Below are 20,196 nucleotides of genomic sequence, written 5' to 3'. Positions count from 1 at the left end.
CAGGGCGGTTGTCTTGTTTCCCCCTGAGCTGCAAATACCGTTAACAGTCTCAGTTTTAGCAACGCAGAACTGCCCGAGTGCCCTCTCCCTCCTACACCAGGGTTTGCGAGCTACTGCTGCGAAGGCACTAGCGATTTCTTATGAAAGTGAAAATTAAAAAATAAACCCCAGACGAGGCACACCAAACCGACGGACTTAAATTCGTACTTTAGAAAGCTCTGCTCCGCGGGGAGGGATGCTCACAGTGAGCCCGGTAGGAAGCGTTTGGTACCGTCGTGTCCGTCTTCCCCTCTCCCTTTCCCCTCTGTTCCCCGTTATTTTCAGGCTCGCTCTATGCCTCACACCCCACAAGCCCCTCGAGGACTCTCCTCGGCCTGCCCGCGACCTTCGTTCTAACTTTTGCGTCTATTCCTCCAATTAGCCCAGCTTCAAAGGGGCAAAGGGCTGTCCCTGCAGCTCGCGGCCGCCCGCGGTCCGCAGCGGCGGGGCGCTGGGGACAGACCCTGGAGGGCGGCCGGTGGCCTGTGCCCGACAGCCGCTGCCGCCCTCTGCCTGCGCGCAGCCCCGGCATTCGGAGATGGGTTTGTTTAAAGGATTGTGCAACGCCTTGTGCAATGCCTGCCTCCTTCTGGATCACGCAGCTGGGCTGCGCTCCGCTTCCTCGCCCTGCTTCCTACACTCTCCCACGGGAGAACGAAGACACAAAAAGTGCTGGGGCGGGCGGGGTGGGTGGGAGACTGTCAAAGCCGGATTAGTTTTATCTCGCTTGACACCGCGACTGCTGGACGCTGCCCGGGTCGGCGGGCAGGAGGAGCCGGGGATGCTGGTGAGGAGCGGACGCGGGGCGCTCCCTCGCCAGCCAGCCGCCGCCCGTGGGGGAGGCGCCGTCCCCGCGAAGGGTCCGCGGGCGCGGAGCTGCCCTGCGGCCGCTCGTCCCTCTTCCATTTCCTGATCCGGGGTCCGCGGCCCCGCGCGGTAATTGGCGCTGGCGGTCAGGTGGTGGCGGGGCGGCGGGGGGTGCGGGTGTGTGTGTGCGCGGGTGTGTGTTTGTGTGTGTTGTAGGCGCTCCAGGGGTGGGAAGAGAGGAAGGGAGGGGAGTGCAGCGGGGAGAGGGGGGGGGGAAGGGCTGGAGGCCCAAACTTTGGCAGCGGCAGCACTTGACAGCAGCGGGAGGGGGAGAGGGAGGGAAGGGAGGGAAGGGGGGGGAAGGGGAGTGGCCTCGCCGAGCCCAGAAAAACGACAACGCGAGAAAAATTAGTATTTTTGCACTTCACAAATTAATGACCATGAGTTCGTTTTTGATAAACTCCAACTACATCGAGCCCAAATTCCCTCCCTGCGAGGAATACACGCAGCACAGCGGCAGCGCCGGCAGCTCCGCCAGCTACCACCCGCACCACTCGCACCCGCACGCCCCGCCGCCGCCGCCGCCGCCGCCGCCGCCGCACCTGCACGCCGCGCACCCGGGCCCGGCGCTGCCCGAGTACTTCCCGCGGCCGCGCCGGGAACCGGGCTACCAGGCTCCCGCGGCGCCGCCGGGGCCGCCGGGGCCGCCTCCCGAGGCGCTCTACCCCGCGCAGGCACCCTCCTACCCCCAGGCGCCCTACAGCTACAGCAGCGCCGGCAGCGCCGCCCCGGGCCCTGAGCAGCCGCCCCCGGGCGCCTCGCCGCCGCCGCCCGCCAAGGGCCACCCCGGCCCGCCCCAGCCCCTGCTCCCAGGCCATGCCCTGCAGCGCCGCTGCGAAGCAGCCCCCGCCGCCGGGGCCGGCACCGGGCCCGCCTGTCCGCTGCTGCCCGACAAGAGCCTGCCCGGGTTGAAGGGGAAGGAGCCGGTGGTCTACCCCTGGATGAAGAAGATCCATGTGAGCACGGGTGAGTTGCCCTTGCCAGGGGGAGGTGGGGATGTGCCTGCAGAGGAGAGAAGGGGGGAGGGTGCTCCCGGGACCGGGATGGGTCGGTGCGTGTGTGGCTTTTTTTTTTCCCCTCCTTCTCCGTCTGCGTTTCCTAATAGTAAAGGAAAAAAAAAAAAAAAAAAAAAGGGAAAAAAAAAAAAGAAAAAAGAAAAAAGTGAGAAACCTTTTGTATCCGGGGTCCTTTATCAAAAGATTTACGAGACGCCAAACTGTTAGGGCAGTAATTATAGCCCCCATAAATTTAATTGCCCTGCAGTGGCTCTGGGCCATGTGTCTTTGAAGCTTTTCTTCTAACCCAAATGCCCATCACCATTTTTTATTGCTCCTCGATTGTCCCCACTGTCGATAGGCTGGGAAACAATTTTTCTTGCCGTTTATGTATCTTATGTGAACCCGGTGTCAAGTTATTATATAATGATTATGTTCCATCCCTTCCCCTCTCCTTCTTTCCGCGTGTGTATGTGTGTGCCTGTGCGTGCATGTTTCAGTCAATCCCAATTACAACGGAGGGGAGCCCAAGAGGTCTCGCACTGCCTACACCAGACAGCAGGTCCTGGAGCTGGAGAAGGAGTTTCACTTCAACCGCTACCTGACCAGAAGGAGACGCATCGAGATCGCGCACACCCTCTGCCTCTCCGAGCGCCAGGTCAAAATTTGGTTCCAGAACAGGCGCATGAAGTGGAAGAAAGACCATAAACTGCCTAACACAAAGATGCGTTCCTCAAACCAGTCCACACTGAGCCAGCAGTCCAAAGCACAGACACAGGGCCACCCCCATCCACTCGATGGGGCTACACCCAACGCAGCTGCTCTATAAATACGGTTTTTGGTTTGAGTCTTTTTGGTCTTTTTTTTTTTTTTTTTTTTTTTTTGGTTGGTTGGCTTTTTTTTTGGTCGTTGTTGTTGTTGTGGTTTTTAAAATATATATATATTTACCTATCTATTGGGGTTTTCAAGCTGCCTCGAGGTGGAGGCTGGCCTTTTGGACCAAACTGTGTAAAACAAAACAGGAGCAGAAAAGGAAGACGAGACGTGTCCAAGCACGGGCACATGTTTAAACCAAAACCCGGACGATTGTCTACATTGTATATAGATAATGGTTCCATGCCCATCATTTTTTTCTATTTATGGAAACGCTCTCTTGCCCTCGGTATAAGAGAGGGATGGATGCTGTCATGGACGAATTCTCTGTACCTAAGATGGACTCTTTTTTTTTTTTTTTTTTTTTTTAGGGAACACGTTAAAAATAAAAAACATTAAAAACAAAGTAAAGAGCTCGTGAGACACTTGTGTAAGGCACTGACTTGAATAGCGCTGTTTTGTGGTGTGTTCATGGATTTCTCTGTGTGTGCTTGTGTGTGTGGTGGTGCACAGGCACGTATACACACACAGACCAACATGGGAGAATGAACACGTCTACAAGAGGTTAAAGACTTATGAAAAAGTCCCCTTACGCTGTCTAATGGAAAATGTTTTATGTATCAAAGGTAACTTAACTGGTTTTAAGTGTAGCCCCCTCAGTAGCTGTGATCTATTAGTTTTTCTCCACATTCCCTATTGCATTTATTTAAAGAAATATTGCTATAAAGGCTGTTGCTGTCTTCATATTTGGCACCGTCTAAGTAGTTTGAGTCCATGTACAATTTGTGGATTTTTGGTGTAATGTATAACAGTGCCAAATGCTAGTAATAAAGATTATTCTGTACAAAAGAATTAAACGCTTGAAACACAAGTCCACTACGTGCTGTTTCATCCACCTTGTGCTTGGCTGGTGTTGGCATCAGAAATGGAAACGAACAGTTTAATGCATTGGTTTGACTTGGATTAATCTTGTCAATAAGGTAATGGTTATTTTAAACGTGGTGAAAAAGCCCTTGACTCCTACTTGCCTGGCAGGGAAAAATTGCATTGCAGGGCGAAGAAAGGTCTTGCTTCATTGTATAGGTGAGTGGTGCTCTCTTTAGCTGACTTAGACAGAATGAGTCTGACTCCACCGCTGTCCGTGTGACTGTTTTCAGCTGCCTGACAAGAGAAACTGTGCTTCTTCTGGGAGCCAATAAGCTCCCATGCCGTGATAACACTTTAAATCTTTAGCCAGTCCTGGTTTATTCATTCATTTTCGCCTGATTATGATTTCTTAGCTGGCTAGCACTGTTTAAGGGGAATACTTGAACGGTAACCTAAAATTTCTTTTCAAGCTGCCTTTTCTGTGTATACTTCCTTTTGTTTTGTTTTGTTTTAAGATTATTTCAAAATGTGCTGAGAAAGCCTTGGTAGACGCATGAATTTGGATACAACTCATGAGGCTTTTTTGACCGAGATTGTCACAACTACTGTGGCAAAATGGGATTCAGCTGGTTCCAGCTCCGGCTGTGCATCTTCCTGCTTCCAGGCAGCTAAGGAGTTCAGGCAAAACAGAACTGCTAATGGAGAGCCCTGCTTGGGGCTTTCACAACACGGTGTAGCACTGAGCTGGGTAGGAAAAATCTTGGAAAGGAACTCAAGTGCTACTAAATCTTCCAGGGAAGATGTGAAGGCCAATAGTTATTTATTTACTCACCCGAATGCATACAAGATGGATTATTGGAATCAGTGCTTGTCTTCACCTAAGTGAGGCTGCCAGGACCAGGGGGCATCATCATCCCTGGCTGAGGTAGCACCAGGCTCCAAAGGTTGTGCCAGCATCCCTGCCTAGCCATGGAATATGTACCATTCCAAAGAAAAATGTAACGTGCCACTGGCAGAACACATTCAGCATCAGGGCGGTGGCAGCTGCAAACACCCACAGCAAACACGGCTGTCCCCATACCTGACTAAAGAGTAGGCCTGAAAAGCACACTTCTGCTCGCATATTACTGTTTACTAAATCCTGAGTCACCAGTTATCTCCTTATAAAGGGAAAAAAATATATAGCTGTATGTCAGGTAACTACTATCCGCAAATGTGTAACTCTTCATTTGGTTTATTGCCTGAGAATCCCTCAATGTATTTAGAGCCAAAATTAGCACAACTGAGCAAAATTCCAGCTGAAATGCATTAACTGGCAGTGCAGGATTTCTTTAGTGTGCAGCCTATGCGTATAAACCTGGTTTACTCCCATTGTAAAAAGAAATGAAATCACGCTGCAAATAGCAATTTTAGCGAGAATCATTAATCACCTCCTACAATAAATACTTCTTTGTAATTCAACAGCGGTTCTGAAAGGCATTCTCTTGGAAAAGTCTGTGAAGACGCAAAGGATTTTCCTGGGGGAAAAAAAAGTGGTCATGTGTAAAGACACAGCATCTTGGCTGTCTCCTAAAAAAATGTACATTCTCTTGCTGGAGATTGAACTGCGGACTGCAAAATACCCCATGGCCGATTATCATCGTTTAAGGTAAATTCTCCTTCCTTCTCTTTCCCTTCTGCTTCTGTTGGGAGTAGAATGCTGCTCCCGGGCTCTGAGCCCTCTGCTGCCTGTCCAATACCTCCCATCTTTAGAATAACCTCCAAAATTACATCGTCCTGTTTAAATTCTCGCATTGTGCTCCCTTTGCTAGGGCAACCAGGAGTTCACCGAGAGGACAAATTTTCTATCCCATTAATTGTTTTTTTTAGAGGGGCAGACTGACCCTTCAAACCCTTGACCTTTAAAGACAGTATTCTTTTTAATCCGGCACTTGGACCTAAATGTCTCCCCCCCCCCCCCTCCCCCCCACGCTCTCCCGGTGTCTCTCACACACGGATTTATCTGCTTTGGTCACAAAGGCGAGCACAGCTCAAAACGCTGGAAGTGGAAGTGTGTCAATATTTCAAAGAAAGACCAAATCACCTCGGAGTCAATTTGCTGTCAGCAGGGAACGCCACTCTGTTAACCCCGGCACCCATCTCCCCTCCACCCACCAAGAAAAATACTCCTCTGCCGAGATCCCCATCCTCGTTTCTCCTGCAACCTCTTGCTATACCTGGTGTTTCATTACAGGAGGAGCTGAACTGTGACAAGCGCCTTGTGGTATTTAATGACCAGGGCCATCCTGCATCGGGGCATTACGCAATGCTAGGATTTTTTTTATTTTATTTTTTCCTTTTTTTTTTTTTTTTATTTTTTTTTTCCCAGGGTGCTTACAGTCCCAAGTCTTCTTGTCCCGTGTTTGTAAACGAGGAAAGGGTGGGGGGAACCCTCACACAGGCGGAGATCCTGACAGGCCCGCAGTGAAACTCCGGCTCTCCCGGCCCCCCCGCCTCGCGTCGGGGCCGCACTCGGGCAGCCCGGGCTCGCCCGCCGTTCCCGCGCCTCCGCCCGAGCCGGGCGAGCGGCGCGGCCGCGGGACCCGCACGTCACGTCCCCGAGGAGGCGGAGGCTCTGGCCGTGTCCGCAGCCTCGAGGCTTGGCCGGGCCGCGGCGGGGTGGGACCCCGGGGTGTCGCTCCAGGGCTGTCCCCGGCTGCGCGGCGCTGCGCGGGCGCCCAAGCCCGGCCCACGCGGGTCCCGGTGGGGTCGGAGCTCCCCGCGTGGGCAGCGGGAGCTCCGCGGCCGCCTCCCTCCGGCCCCGGGCAGCCCCACTGGCTCCGCCCGGGCCCGCGGACAGGCAGCACTCACCCGTGGCGGACAGCCCGTGCACTGCCGCCCTGATGCTCTCCCGTCCCCCTGCCAGCAGCGCAGAGCCCCCTCCCCGCCGCAGACAATGACGATTTGGGTTCAACTGATTCATTTGGAGTTGGGGGGCCGGAGGGTGTAAAGCTGCCCCGGTTCGCTGTGCAGAACGGGACAAACCCTTGTTAATAATGCCCCAGAGCTCTCCCTGGAAACTGAGGAGGTGTCAAAGGCAGTAGAGATTAGGGGACCCAACTACGAGCATCCCTGCTCTCGCAGATAAAGGTGTTGCGTCTGTTCTGGGCGAGATATTGAAATTTTAATCTTTATGGTCACGTGACTCATTAAATAATTAATGCAGATAGTCAGGAATGGATCTGTGGCCGTCAGTCCTCACTAGGAGTGATTCTCTCAGAAGTGAAACTCAACTCCTTGTTACTGGAGTTTGTTTTTCTTTCCTTCTTTCCTTTTTTTTTTTTTTTTTTTTTTCCCTTTTAAAAAAGCCCACCTGATTTATCTTGAAAGATTCTAAACTTCTTAAGCAAGCAATAGGGTCTGTGTTGGTAAGTAGGTAGTGTGTATTTCTAGCTTGATGACTTTAATTGTTTGTGCTTGCTTTGTCTGCTGAGCATTTGCTTAACAAGTTTAATATTTAGAAATGTTAAATCTTTGTTTTAGCTGCCTTGTGGTCACATTATGGCTTTTGGTGATTAAGTGTTACGGAGGCAAACACACTTGATAATGTTCTAATTCACACTGTGGAAAGCTGGGTGCCACAGTGCAGGAGGACCTGCTTTGTTCAATTTTCTTGGCGTTAATAAATCACCGTCTCTTAATACATGGCCAAAAAAGCAATGGAAAGGCAGTGAGCATTGCAAAGGAAAAGTCATGGGCGAATTTCTCTATGACTCATTAGTCTGAACGATTTATGTACGAACTTAGAGTGCCGCAATGAATATTAGAGCTTGGGATAACAACAAATTAAAAAAAAAATTCATAGTTTTTGTAAAGTGCTTTATTGCTACTTAGCAACTCTTTCAAGAAACAACGTACTCTTAAAGGACCGTGGCAGTGTAAAATATGGTAGCGTGACCTAATAGCTGCAAAATAAATAACATAAAGTCGCTGGCACCATTTTCAGATACACGCTCCATATTTAACACGAGTGGGACAACCCAGTCACGCTTGATCGATGATTATTGCTGTTTGTAACATGATTATTGATTAGGGATCAAAACGGCTAAGGTACGACTTTGAGCCTAAAATGCCGGGGGGTTCCCCCTGTGCTGAAGCCGAGTGTAAGGAAAGGTAGAGCTAAGGATAACCCCAGGAAGCAGCGCCCGGGCTCTCTGATTGCAGTTCGAACTTTCTATTTTCTTTTGTGTTTGCCAGTAGATTTTAACAGTCAGCGCTTGCAAATTTATGAGACAGCAATAAACAGTTTAGTAGGCTATTATTGCATGCTTTTATGTAGACTGGAGTTCAACACCAAATTTAAAATTATTAGCGTAATTATGGAACTACTAAATTAGCAAAGCAAAGTATCTGCTCCAAAAGTTGTCCCAAGACAGACTTAATATTTCCAGGGCTCGGATAACACCCTTCAGCTAGAATGGTGTTATTTAATTATTAGCATTTACATTTACTGACGATTGTAAGATGCATTAGATGGGTTTTATTAACAAGACTGAATACAGGGGTATATTATTATATCTGACAAATTCATATGTAAAAGTGATTCAATAAGTGGCATGCAAATAACCTGACTGTTGTATTTTTGGACCAGAAATACTGTTTATTTTAGGGGAAAATAAGTAGCCCAGTACTTTCTCCTCCGTCAATGGCTTTCATGGATGTCGGTTTTTTTTTTGTTGCCTTTTTTTTTTTTTTTTTTTTTTTTTTGGGAGGGGGGGTGTGTATGTCTGTGTGTGTGTATGTGTTGTGCTGGTAGATTAAAAAAAAAAAAAATTACGCATTTGGGCCCGATCCCGCTTCGCTGAGGTCAATTGTTAGTCTCTTAGTGAGCTTGTGGTGGCAGGATTGGGCCCCGGCTAACCGTTTGAATAAAAGCCCAACCACAATACGCCCCGCATTTAAACTGGAATCCTTTCCGAGTTTTATTCAGCAGAGATGAACACCACGACTTGTGTTTAATGTCTGTTCTTGATTAAATGATCCTAAACAAAGGTTTCCCAGAGGAAAATAAAGCAGACATTCATGTAACAAGAGTTAGGAATGACAATATTTCCAAACACTTGGAGACAGAAGGCATAGCTGTCTACAGGGAAAAAAAATAAGGAAAAAAACCCAACCAAAACAACCGCACGCTTTTATTTCTCAGCTCCCCGTGCTCTTCACCCGGGTGGGAATCCACGCTCCTCGCGGGAGCCCGAGCCCGCTCCATCCCCGCCCGCCCCTCTCCGGGCTCTCCCAGCGCACCCGGCAAACCATGTATTGCCAATGAAGGAGCAAAATACCTCCCCCTGCACTCCCCGGTAAGGCACTGTTTGTTGCTTGTTTACAGGGAGCCCCGAAACGAAGCCGCTCGGCCGGGGCGGTGGAAGAAGCTGGGAGCGCCTCAGCCCAACCCTGCGCAGCTGGAGGAGGTAAGAGCCGGGCAGCGGTCGCTGCTTTTGCGCCGGTGGCAGCTGTAAGAATGCGATTTGCCTGGTACCTGCATGAAGAACAAGACTGCTGGAATGAAATTTTGTTGTTGTTGCGATAAATATTTAACCTAGCTGGAATTTTTTTTTTCTGGATTGGCCCTATTCATCTTCCGTGGGTGGTGAATGCGCGTGTCTGGGCAGACAAAGAAGTGTACGGGACCTGAGTGATCGCCATCCTTATAAAGGCATTGGGGACAGGAAGGATGCAAAGTCATCTGAAGAGCGAAAGAGTTAGAGAATTTCTTTGTCCGTTCTTAGTTCCTTCCGAAATCAAAGGCACCAGGCGAGGGAGAGAGGGTTGGAGCCAATTCGGTATTTAATGGCTTCTTATCGCGGCTTGTCTGTTCGCCTCCTCCTCGAGGAGTTCCGCAGCCAGTCCTGCAAACGAGAAGTGCATGTGGGGATGTTAGAAAACCTGCTTTTTGCCTGCGAGCATACAACAGAATGGTTAGCGAATAAATTTCTGTTATTTGTCCGTCCTGGCCTGCTTTGCACTGAGTGGAGGTTGGTGGCTGGTGTTTCGGAGTTGCTGAAGTCCTTGATGTGCTTGGTGCTCTGGCAGGAGAAAAGAAATGCTTTCCATAGTGACAATTTTTTTTTTTTTTTTTTTTTTAATGACGGCCGTCGAGAGGGGACGATTACATAGAATTAGCTCAAATTCCTGCTGAATTTACCTTCTCCTTTTTGGATGTTGATGTACAATTAGTGTATTTTACTACCTATTAAAAGTGGCCATAAATTACAGGACTACAAGGGCTCTTTGTGTTGGCTTAATGAGCTGCTTAAATCTTAACTACAAAAAGGCGCTGCAAATGTCCATTCACGCTTGCGTTCGGAAATTGAAAGCTAAAACACGGTACGAAGGAATCTTCCTCTGGTGGCATGTACCCACAGCATTGCGGGCAGAGATATTTGGGATTCCTTAACGGACCCAACACCAGCAGATTCAGCTGACTCTGAGCAGAACTTCTCTCACAAGGGCACAGTCGATAACGCTGCTCTTTTTATCTGCTTGGGAATGATCAAAGACCAACTTTATCAGGCGCACGGATGTAGGTAAACAGCTCTGCACCCCAGCAGATTGCAAATCTTTCGAGGTAGCGAGGAAATAAGTACTTATATCGTACGGGTGATTCCCATTTCGTCTCCACATGGGAGTGACAGGAACACCTCTTACCGACTGGCATAAAAGTAAACTTGAAGCACAGTAAAATTTCTAACTCTAATTATATTGAAGGTAACTTCAAATAGCATTAATGCTAAAATTGCCTCTTAATGCCAGGACGGGCACAAAGGGTCTCCCTTAATGAAGGCACGTTATGAACTCAGATCTGTTTGTTGTTACTGAGGCTGGAATTTAAACTCAGCTCCAAGGCATGTGTATAAAGCCCAGAAAAATCAGTAGTACACCTACTGATAAACTCCACATTTCTTCTACTAGAAACAGTCTTTCGGGTCTCCAAATCATCAAGGTGAACAACGTTGAGTGTCCAGGAACAGGAACAAAGCAAGAAATGGGGTGACGAGGGAAGTCTAGCGCCTGCGACTCTCAGCATCATTTGGATTTGCATTTGAAACCTCGTAATCACGCTGCTAGAGCAAACAAAACTTTCTCCAAATTCGGCGGAAGAGAGTAATTTTCAGATGCAATTCAGGACAGCACAAAGTTAGGCAGACTCCCCCTTCTGCCTTCCTAAAACACACTCTGGGAGAGGTATTCGCACGTCAAGAAGTTACTTTTCTTAAGAATTAATTAGTTTTCCCACTAAATACACCAAGTTAATTGTTAAACAGTAGTTTTAGGATTAACTTGACCATTAATACCAATAAAGATGTTCACAGAAACAAGGTTTTGAAGCCAATAGCCACAGCTAGCGTTAAGGCATTTCAGATGACTTATGATTGTGATTTATTGCTTTTGTAGTTTCTATTTGCTCAAGAGTGTAACTTCTAAAGCCATCTTTCTACTTTTGACGCAAAGCAGTCGATAACTTTTTACAACAGCCCCAAGAAAGACTTGCTTCGCTTTTTTCAACATCTGCTCCATTCCCCATTAATTTCATTGTTGCAGAAGAACTTCTCTGTGTGCTTCCTCTATGGGATGCAAACGCACCAAATTTAAAAGAGCCGTGCATCCATCTCAAGCAAATATCGGCCTTGGTTTACAATAAGTGTGAGAGCTGTGGAGTTACCAGACAAGCTGATAGTTACAGACTCGGGCATGTCGAGTGTGCCTAATGCCCTCTCTTTCTTTTAAAAGTCTGTAGTTTTTATTCCAGCTCCTAGTGAGGGATAATATATGTATACCCTGGTACTAGCTTAGTCACTTCCATATGAAAAATTGCAAAGTTTTCTCCTGTTGTAGCGTCCTGCTGACTTTGCTGCAATGCCACTACTGTACACTGTTATGAATGGGTTTACATTCCAGTGGCCCACTTTTACAATTCAGGTGAGAATATAATAAGACTTGTCCATAACACTAAAAGACATCTCTAAGAAGAAATCTCCTTCCATTCTGTTCAATGAAATGTAGGTGATACAGTAAGAGGGGATATGTAGTAGGCTTCTTTGAGCTCATGGGAGATGGTGGAAAGATTTGGGCAAGGGTGTATACATGATGATGTACAATGCTGGAGCCACAGAGCTGAACCAGGAGTGCGATAAAAGTGTGAACTATCTGATTTACTTTGACTCCTTCCAGAAAAGTTGTGTGAGTGGAGGGTTTCTTTTGTTTGTTTAGCTTATTGTGTCAATAGCACAAGTTAAACAATCTTACAGGGAAGATGTGATGGGTTCACACACAGGCAAAGCTGCCTGGCTCAGGGGCCACATACAACTTTGCTTTTTTATTTTTTTGTTAATTTTCTCCCCTTAGGCAAAGAACTCCCCCTCCCCAATTTTTTTTTCCTTTTCCAACCCTAGAAACCTATAATTTTGCGCATCACTCAACCTAGCTGTATAGGAAATGCGTAAGCACAGGTTTAACAGCAAGGTCCCAAAAGATTTTGCAAAATTCAGAGGCACGCCAATGAAGGTTGGTGTATTCTTCATAGTGTGTTGCGGGGACAAAAATCAACTAGCCTCTTAGAAGAGAGTCTTTTTTGCCTTTGTCAGGTAATTATAGGTCTTTTTAGTTTCTACAGGAGCCCTGATGTAGCGTGTGGGAGTTGAGCAAGCCTTGTACAATGGCAGGGTAGAGGGAGCTGGGGGTGGGGGGAAGGCTGGTAATCGTCCCGTTTAGAAGGGGGCTGGAAATAATAGCATTAAGATTTGGGCTTTCTTCGGGGCTTGTAGAGGACATGCGACTGTAGAGCAGAGTGGCGGGCCTCGGGAGCAAATGCCGGTTAATTAGGCTAAGTATCAAAGTGCGGCGTTATAAGAATTCCTCTTACTTTCCAATGGGTTTTGTGTAAAGAAATATTGGTGTGGGAGGAAAGAGAATCAGACCAATCTCCCATCGTAGTCATCTGCATCTCTTAGATTTTTTTTCCCCTCCCTTAAAACTCTTCTTTAACATATTGGGTTAAGGCTTTAAAAAGCGAAGGCTCGCGTTAAGAAACCCTGTTCCTTCAATGATTCCCTATTTCAAATAAAAGGATTTAAGTTGACGTATGACCACGTGAGCACATAATACAGCGCATTATTGTGGCATTTGGAGTGGAGACCCGGTCTGGCTCCGTCTGCGATTACGCTTTTCCAGTTTCTGTTCAGAGCAAGAACTGCTTTCTATTATTTTTTTTTTTTCTCCTGCCCCCATCACCGTCCCCACAAGAGCTGGCCATTTCGCTGACAGCTTTCGTTCCTTATGGAAAGGTTATTGTCGAGCCGAGAGGACGAAATGCTTCGTTAGAAAGGATGGATTTTATTTTAAGGTATTTCCGTTGATTGTTCATTTATGTGGTGAGTTATTGCTGTTCGAGGCAAAGGTCAGTAGCAGAGGCTGGAGTGAGTGCGTGTGTGTGCGTGCGGGTGTGTGTGCACCCGGAGCCAGGCTGCTTCCCCCTTTGTTTCAATTTGCTGTGGTAAATATTCAACTCTACCCTTGCAGTGAGCAGAGCAGGCAGAGTTTGCTTCTTTATTTATTTTTCTCCATAGAGATCCCACACTGCTGTTGATGGCCAGCTGCCTCTGCTACAGCCCCTCGATTGCCATTTTACCATTATTTATGACCGGCTGGAGATAGGAAGCCTCTTTTATTGTCGTGTTTGAGTACTTCCCTCCTTAATTTTATTCTATTATTTTATTTGTGTGTTTATGTGTTTATTTATTTATGTATTTGGGCAAGTCGGAGAAAACTATGTGGGGGGTGTGTGATGCTCCTCTGTCGGGGTCGTGCTCGAGTGCGGCGGCGGTTGTTGTTTTATGGGTGTTTGTTCGGCCGCTGCCGCTCCGTAAATCGATGACTGCGCGATCGTGCTGCCATTTTATTTATGATGCTTTAGTGGTACTTTGTTTATTGTGCGAGGAGCACTGCATGAGTGCTCAGCTCTATGGCAAAGCTTCCCCTTCCCAAATGAGCCAAGGCGCTCCTCTTTATTTCTCTGCGGTGAGAGGGAGCTGAACCAAGAGCCAGCTACAGCTTCTAACAATAAATCAGCCTCGAAAACGTGGGGGTTTATTCTGCCTCTCTGAATGGGTACCTGGAAAGAGAGAATTAAAAGGAGAGGAGTGGAAAGTATCTTCTAGGAGAACATATACTAGCTCTAAATTAATATACATGCCGTCGCTTACATAAATATAGATATATCCATATATATAAATACGTAACTATTTGTGTATACTTATCAATGTGAATGCATAGATATAAATGCACTTTAAATTACAAAAATGAAAGAGTACTTAGCTATCCAAAGAGGGCAAAATGCTAAATTAAACCCCGTTTCCCTGGTCTGTCTCGGCTTTGGGAAAGGTTGGAGCCCTGGGACTCGCTTTTCTCCAGTTCGTTCCGTGCCTGTCGCTTATTCCTGTTGAGCCATTTTGTGTCCAGTTAGGCGCTATTTGTAATTGCTCGTCTTCTAAGGGGTCAGAAAGAGAGGGAGAAAAGTGAACGATGATAAAAACTCCGCTGAGAGCACAAAAAAAAAAAAAAAAAAAAAAAGGTTATTTCCACTCGGAGCTATTCGCGGCTACTCTGCAGAGACCTTCGGGGTAATGTTTGGGATGGTCTCACGTTTCCCTGTTTTTTAAAGCGGTTCTCGAAGCAGAACTGACGGAAATACATTTTATTTCTCCTTATCGCCACACTGAAGCACGATGTCTCTCTCTTCAGCAAGGGAAGAAGAGCTCTTTTGCTCCCATCTGTGGGTCTAAAAGCCAATATTGGCGTTGCCGTATTTTGAAATGGGCCAAAATGTGCCTCAAAAATAAAATCCAAGCTTTAATTGCAGATAAATTACTTGGCAGCCTTTCCTCTGATTTATGACCCAGTTTGGATGCATATTGACCCAGTTAAAACATTCATAAATAATACAGTCTAGAGTAAAAGAAAGCAGGAAGAGTTCTGGAGGAGAAGGGGATTTCGGCGAGTTGTGTAAATAACTTCAGTCTGTTCAGCAACTAGCAAAGAGTGCATCACCTCTCTAGTGTTAGAAAATATAAACAACAATTTAGATTGACCATGTCTTGCTTCGATTGTCCAGTCCTTCTCTAATTCAGCTGATATCCCCTTCTAACTGTCTAACGACTTGGACAGGCACCACTTCCAGGACTGGCCCCCTTCTCCCTCAACTCCCTGCCTGGCTATTTCATCTCTGAGAGATCCCCCAGAAGCAGCCCTGAATTATGGTGCTGCCTGCTTCCATTTCGGGGCATCTAAGGACAAGGAGCTTTACAGGCATTATTTTATTTGGAAAATAATAATTCAAGGGAAGTGGTGGGAGGGAGGGAGGGGAGTGCCACAGAGTGGAACTCTTCGGGGAGAAAAGACAGGTCATTTCTGACTCAGAAATCAGCCCCAAACACTGCCCGTCCTCCCCGAGCTGAGCCCTATCTCTCTCCGTGGAATGGAGCAGAAAGAAAATATTCGGCCTCTGGGAGGGAAAGACAGATAAAAGCAGCGGGGATCTGTGCGTTGGGACACTTATCTCGACATCATAGGAGACATTAAAAAAAATAATCATCTTCCCATGTTTAAAATTACCTCTTTGGGGAGAGGAGGAGCATGGGGAAATGGGCTAATTAGAGAAATCTCACAAAATACTCTTTGCAGGCAGTAAATGAATGGAATAAACACTTCCATATTCCTATGAACCACTTCGGTTCTCACGATTAAAGTCCTTACATATCCTTTCATTTAAAAAAACCAAAACTCCCCCCGCTTCCCGTTCCCCGTTCTTAAATACAGACATTTAGTCAGAAAATCCTGCTGGAGATGGCTCCCAAGTTGAAACGCGCTCTTAGCGAAAAACTCTCCCGGCTTTCGGTGGGGCCCCCCAAACCGGCAGGCTCCCCGGTGTCCGCAGGTTTCGGCAGTCCCCATCTTTTCTCTCCCTGTCCAAATCCTCCTCGCCAGTCCGGGGGACTCCGTCGGGGCGCAGCGCTGCCTCTCAGTATTTGGCCGGGCAAGTGGGCGAATGGAAGATCAGCAGTTTCAGAAGAAAGTGTGGGGTTGATTATTGACTAAAAAGACTTTTTTTTTTTCTTTTTTTTTTTCCCTTCCAAAGCAACATTCACAGGATTGTTTGAAGCAAAACGCATACGAAGGATTTTTGCCTCTTCTCTCCTCCTACGCTGGCCGCTTCCCCTTTCATGTGGTGCCTTCTCACTTATGCCATAAGGAGCAAGTGTTTTCTGTTTTAGTGCTCTGTTTACAGCTTTGGTGCACGAAGTCATAAATCTTGCATAGCCATAAATGACAAAAACCATTGGTATGCGTAAGAGGCCACCCTAGCCTTATAGTGCTTTTTATTTCTCGCTTCCCCCTCGCTTTGTTTGTGTTTAAAGATGACGCTGGGTTCCCTCGTGTTTTAAACGGACTAGTTATATTTATAACGCCTTAATTAACGAAGTAACGTCAAGTTTACACCTAGATTTTATTCGCAGGCTCCGCTAAATGCACGGAGCCCGTTACCGGCAGGATGTGCAACTTTGTTTTAAGTTCTCGCTTGCACGGTCGCTGCCGCGTTTCTGTTGCAGGAAACTGGGGAGACACGACCACCCCTAAACCCCGTGGCGCTGAGGAAAGAGGCCAGAGCCTTCCTCAGCTGTGCCGCAGAAAGAAGGCGAAGGCGAGCTGTGAGGCGCCGGGCCCGCGTCCACGCGAGGCTCCCACCCACGCGTCCCCACGGGGTGCTGCGGGCACCCCGACCCGTCTGCGCAGCACATGTGCGTGCGTGAGCGCCTCTGTGCCCGTCCCGGGCGCTGGGGATATTTGAGGGGGGCAGGGGGGTGTCTGTGTGTACATCTGTGTGTGTGTGCGCTCACGCATGCATGAGTTAATAATTAGTAACTCTAATGATTTCCAGCGTGGCTCTGAAAGCATTGCCCAGAGCGGGGATCCTGGTGGGCTTCGGTTGGCTCTCCGGACCCAGCCCTGGCTCTCCGGGCTTTGCTCCCTCCCCGGGATTCAGCCGGGGCTGTGCGGGGCTCCCGGCCGTGGGGAGCGGCAGAGGGGCTATTCTGCAGCTACCCCCCAAGCCCACCGGTAAGAGGGACAAACTCAAACCCCCACAGCAGCACCCTGGAGGCTGGTGAGAGCGACCCTTTGTGAGCGCCGTTTGTCTTCATTAGCATAATTTTCCTGGACTTCGGTGACGCCCGGGTGCGGGGGGGCCGCACTCCTTCACTGCCGTGCTCCTGCGCTCCCTCCCCAGCCCCCACCCTGCCCATGCTTCCCCAGGCGGCCGCCTTTCTTTCTTCCTTCCTTTTTTTTTTAAATATTTTCCTATTTTCCCCGCTCCAACTCACCCCCCCCCCCCCCCTTCCCTCTTTCTCCTTCCCTTCCCAGAGCAGCCCTGGGAAACATCCCCGTCCTCCGTGCCCCGCACAGGGGGAGCACGGTACGCCGCGGACCGGCTCGGGGTAGGGTGCGCAGCTTGAAGCGTCAGGGGAGAGGGATAGGCGGGTGTGCGGAGCAATCGACCCCATCCCGTGCGGGCAGGACTCGCCCCTCTCGGCCGGGGGGTGCCGGGTGCCGATGAGCTAGCTGAGCCGGTGCCCACCCCGCGGCCAAAGGGATCGAGTTGGGGCAGACAGCAGCCCCTGCTCTCTGGGTTGTGTCGCCTCCAAAAAAAAAAAAAAAAAAAAAAAAAAAAAAAAAGGGGGGGAGAGAGAGAGAGGGAGAGAGAGCATGCTGGCTTCCGCCTCAGTCGTCAGAAGTTAAGGTAAGCAGGCCACAAATACGCTGCTATCAGTCGTGAATGGCGGAGTTTATGTCCCGGTGATTTATGACCGTAGACTTAAATGTCGGTTCAAGAAGAGTTCACAAGCTGGGGCTTCCTTCCAGGCAGTGACTGATACCCTTACACTTCGTGTTCAGGCAGCTCTCTCTCCTCTCTTCCCCCCACCCCCCACCTTCCCTCAACTTTGTCTTTATCTTTCAGGAAATCTTTCAGGGGGGCTGCCTGGTTTTCCGTCCTAGAGTCAGAGTTTGGGGCTCGGTTGGGAGTTACAGGGTAAAGATCTGGTGTGCTTGGGAAGGGGGGGAAATGCAGGGAAGGAGAGGATAGGAGAGAGCTGAAGTGGGGAGTGGGGGAAACCAGGCGGATTTGCCTCCCCAAGCAATTTTCGTCTGCTGTTTCTGGGCTGTCTGGGTGGAGGGAGAGGAGTTGGTAAAGTGAAGAGCCGTGTATTGCTCAAACCGAGACGGAGCCGATCAAACAGGCATTGGAAGGACTGGGGGCCCATTTGTATTTGCAAGACCTGCCTTTTTTGTCTTTGAAGGGGAGAGGAGAGCTCTTCCCATCCCAGGCACCGGCTGGGGTGGTAAATCCACCTCCTCTCCCCTTTCCCGTTAGGATGCTGCCGGGATCGTTGTCGCTTTTAATCCCGCTATTCCCACTTTCTTCTCCTGGAATGACCGGGCGCTCCTCAGGTTACCCCCGCTTCTCTGTAACTTTGTAGGAAGTGATTAACTTGGCGAACCCAAACTCGGGATCTTTTTTTTTTTTTTTTTTTTTTTTTAACTTGCTGGCAGTCAGCCGAAGCTCCAATAATATTTTGCCTTCCAAGTAAAGTTGTCTATTGTCTGCAGGCCGGCAGCTACGGGAGCAGCGCACCCCGCATCTTCGCTCCGCGCTGCCCGTCCTGCCAGCGCCACAAAACTTCGCAGCGGCCGAAGGAAGGTGAAATATTTGGTGTCGCGGTCATGAAAGGCGGGTGCCTTTGTGAAATCACCGCTGGCTGATTGTTTCCTCCTTCTCCTCTGGTAGTGGTGTCTATAGTCTCTCTTTCAAAGGAATTGAGAAAAATCACACCAGGCCTCTATAGCACAGGCAAGGAGAGGAGCTGGAAATTGTGTATGCGCCTCAGATCTCCATTGGCTTATTAGCTTAATAGCATCCAAAGAGCTTGATTAGTGCAATAACAAGGTAACCGCCCTGCCGTAGGTGTGTTACCTTCATTTTGTTACGATCTAACAAAGGGAATACTGTTTTCTAAGAACTTGTATAACTTGAAAGGCGTAGAATGAGCTCGTTTGGTGCTTGTGTTGTGTAAGGCTTTTCGCCCCTAAGCATTTGTTCTCGTTAGATGTTTTGGGAGGGGGGGAAATATCCATCTGCTTAAGTACAGGGAAAGTGGTAAAAGGAAAGACGCCCTTCTGATCTGAAAAGACATGGTTATTTGCCAGCAAGGGGTTAGGGGGACGGTGAGAAACACACTTCAGCTTCTGAGAACAATGTGAGTGCGTGTGGAAATACCTCCTAGATCGGAGGTTATGCACAGGTCTCCTCTCTCATTAATACGGGCGATTCTTTAATTGGTTATTTTCATGCAGGTGACGAGTAGACTTTAATTTGGACGGGCGGGGGGGAATCCCAGAAATAAAGGAGGATGGGTGACCGAAAAAAAAAAAAAAATCGGGGGGGAAGGGATTTGCTCGGGCAGGAGAAGCATTCTCTGAGTTTGTGTCCACCCTCTCCCCAGCCAAGTGACCCTCATACATCAAATTACATAGCAGTTTCCAAGACAGAACCTATTATCGCTAAGTTGGAAGGAAAGTTCAAGCCGTGGTCATGGAGATGAACGCTGGTTTTTCAGGTTTCTGGTGTGTTTTTTTCCCCCAATCCATCATGTTTTAACAGGTAGGATCTGGCTGATTCCACGAAAAGTTAGTGTCTTGAAAATAACTGCTGAAAAAAACAAACCAACGACCGCCCCTGCTGGCCTCTCTGGAGGGGCTTGGAGCGGCGCCGGGAGCAGTTGAGGCCGGATCCACTCGCGAGTGGGAGGCAGGCTCGGGGGCTCCGTGGAACGGCCCAAGCCGCGCTCCAGGACCGAGAGGGAGCGCTGCGGGCGGCGGGCGGGGCTCGCCCGGGCAGAAACAACTGCTGCCAGGGTGCGTGACCTGGGCGGCTCGGGGTGGTGTGCGGGCACGGAGGGGAGAAGGTGCTGGCTTCGTTTATTTTCCTATCGAGCATTTCATAGACAAGCCAAAATCCATCACTTGGGGTCGGGGTGTTTAAATATCCCTGCGTAGGAAACCTTTCCACACTGCTCCTGCCCCCTGCTACACGTAGACAGGAACCATCTCATAAATTTCTTTGAAGTTGTATGAAGAGCCGTAACCAGGGGAGAAAGGCTAAAAATAAAACGACGCTGGTTTAAAGGAGAGGGTTTGATCTTAGAGTTGGACTGAAGTAATAGCCCAGCCCCTTTGCATTACCGATTCCTCGATCACCCTTATCTCAGAGACCGGTATTAAAACAGCCTCTTGGTGATAAACGATCAACCCGCTTGCTCTGTTCCTTAAGAAGAAAGAATAATAATAAAAAAACAAACCAGAAAGCCTCTATCCCGGTGCAGCAAAGCACATATTTGTAGCTGCCAGTAAATCCAGGCAGCTTTTATATCGAAATGCTCCACGCCTGAGGCCAAGTCATGCTGCT

The 20,196-nt window shown here is 48.6% G+C and overlaps 1 protein-coding gene across 1 annotated transcript; it reads left to right on the top strand.

Moving 5' to 3' along the window:
- The first annotated feature begins 1,147 nt into the window (after positions 1-1,147).
- Positions 1,148-3,645, top strand: HOXA4 (homeobox A4). The gene is made up of 2 exons (XM_021538195.2): positions 1,148-1,872; positions 2,402-3,645. The coding sequence occupies exons 1-2, from the start codon at positions 1,281-1,283 to the stop codon at positions 2,728-2,730; spliced, it is 921 nt and encodes a 306-aa protein (XP_021393870.1). The 5' UTR covers positions 1,148-1,280; the 3' UTR covers positions 2,731-3,645.
- Positions 3,646-20,196: the final 16,551 nt, after the last annotated feature.

This window comes from Lonchura striata, chromosome 2 (genome assembly GCF_050655825.1).
Source record: "Lonchura striata isolate lonStrDom1 chromosome 2, ASM5065582v1, whole genome shotgun sequence".
Taxonomy (NCBI): Eukaryota; Metazoa; Chordata; class Aves; order Passeriformes; family Estrildidae; genus Lonchura; species Lonchura striata.
The sequence above is the reverse complement of the archived record's forward strand: the minus strand, read 5'-3'. Positions and strand labels throughout refer to the sequence as shown.

Excerpts from the sequence above, each read along its gene's own strand:
- HOXA4 (XM_021538195.2), top strand. The coding sequence starts at position 1,281 with ATGACCATGAGTTCGTTTTTGATAAACTCCAACTACATCGAGCCCAAA. Across the intron at positions 1,873-2,401 it reads GAAGATCCATGTGAGCACGG|TCAATCCCAATTACAACGGA; the intron begins GTGAGTTGCCCT and ends TGCATGTTTCAG.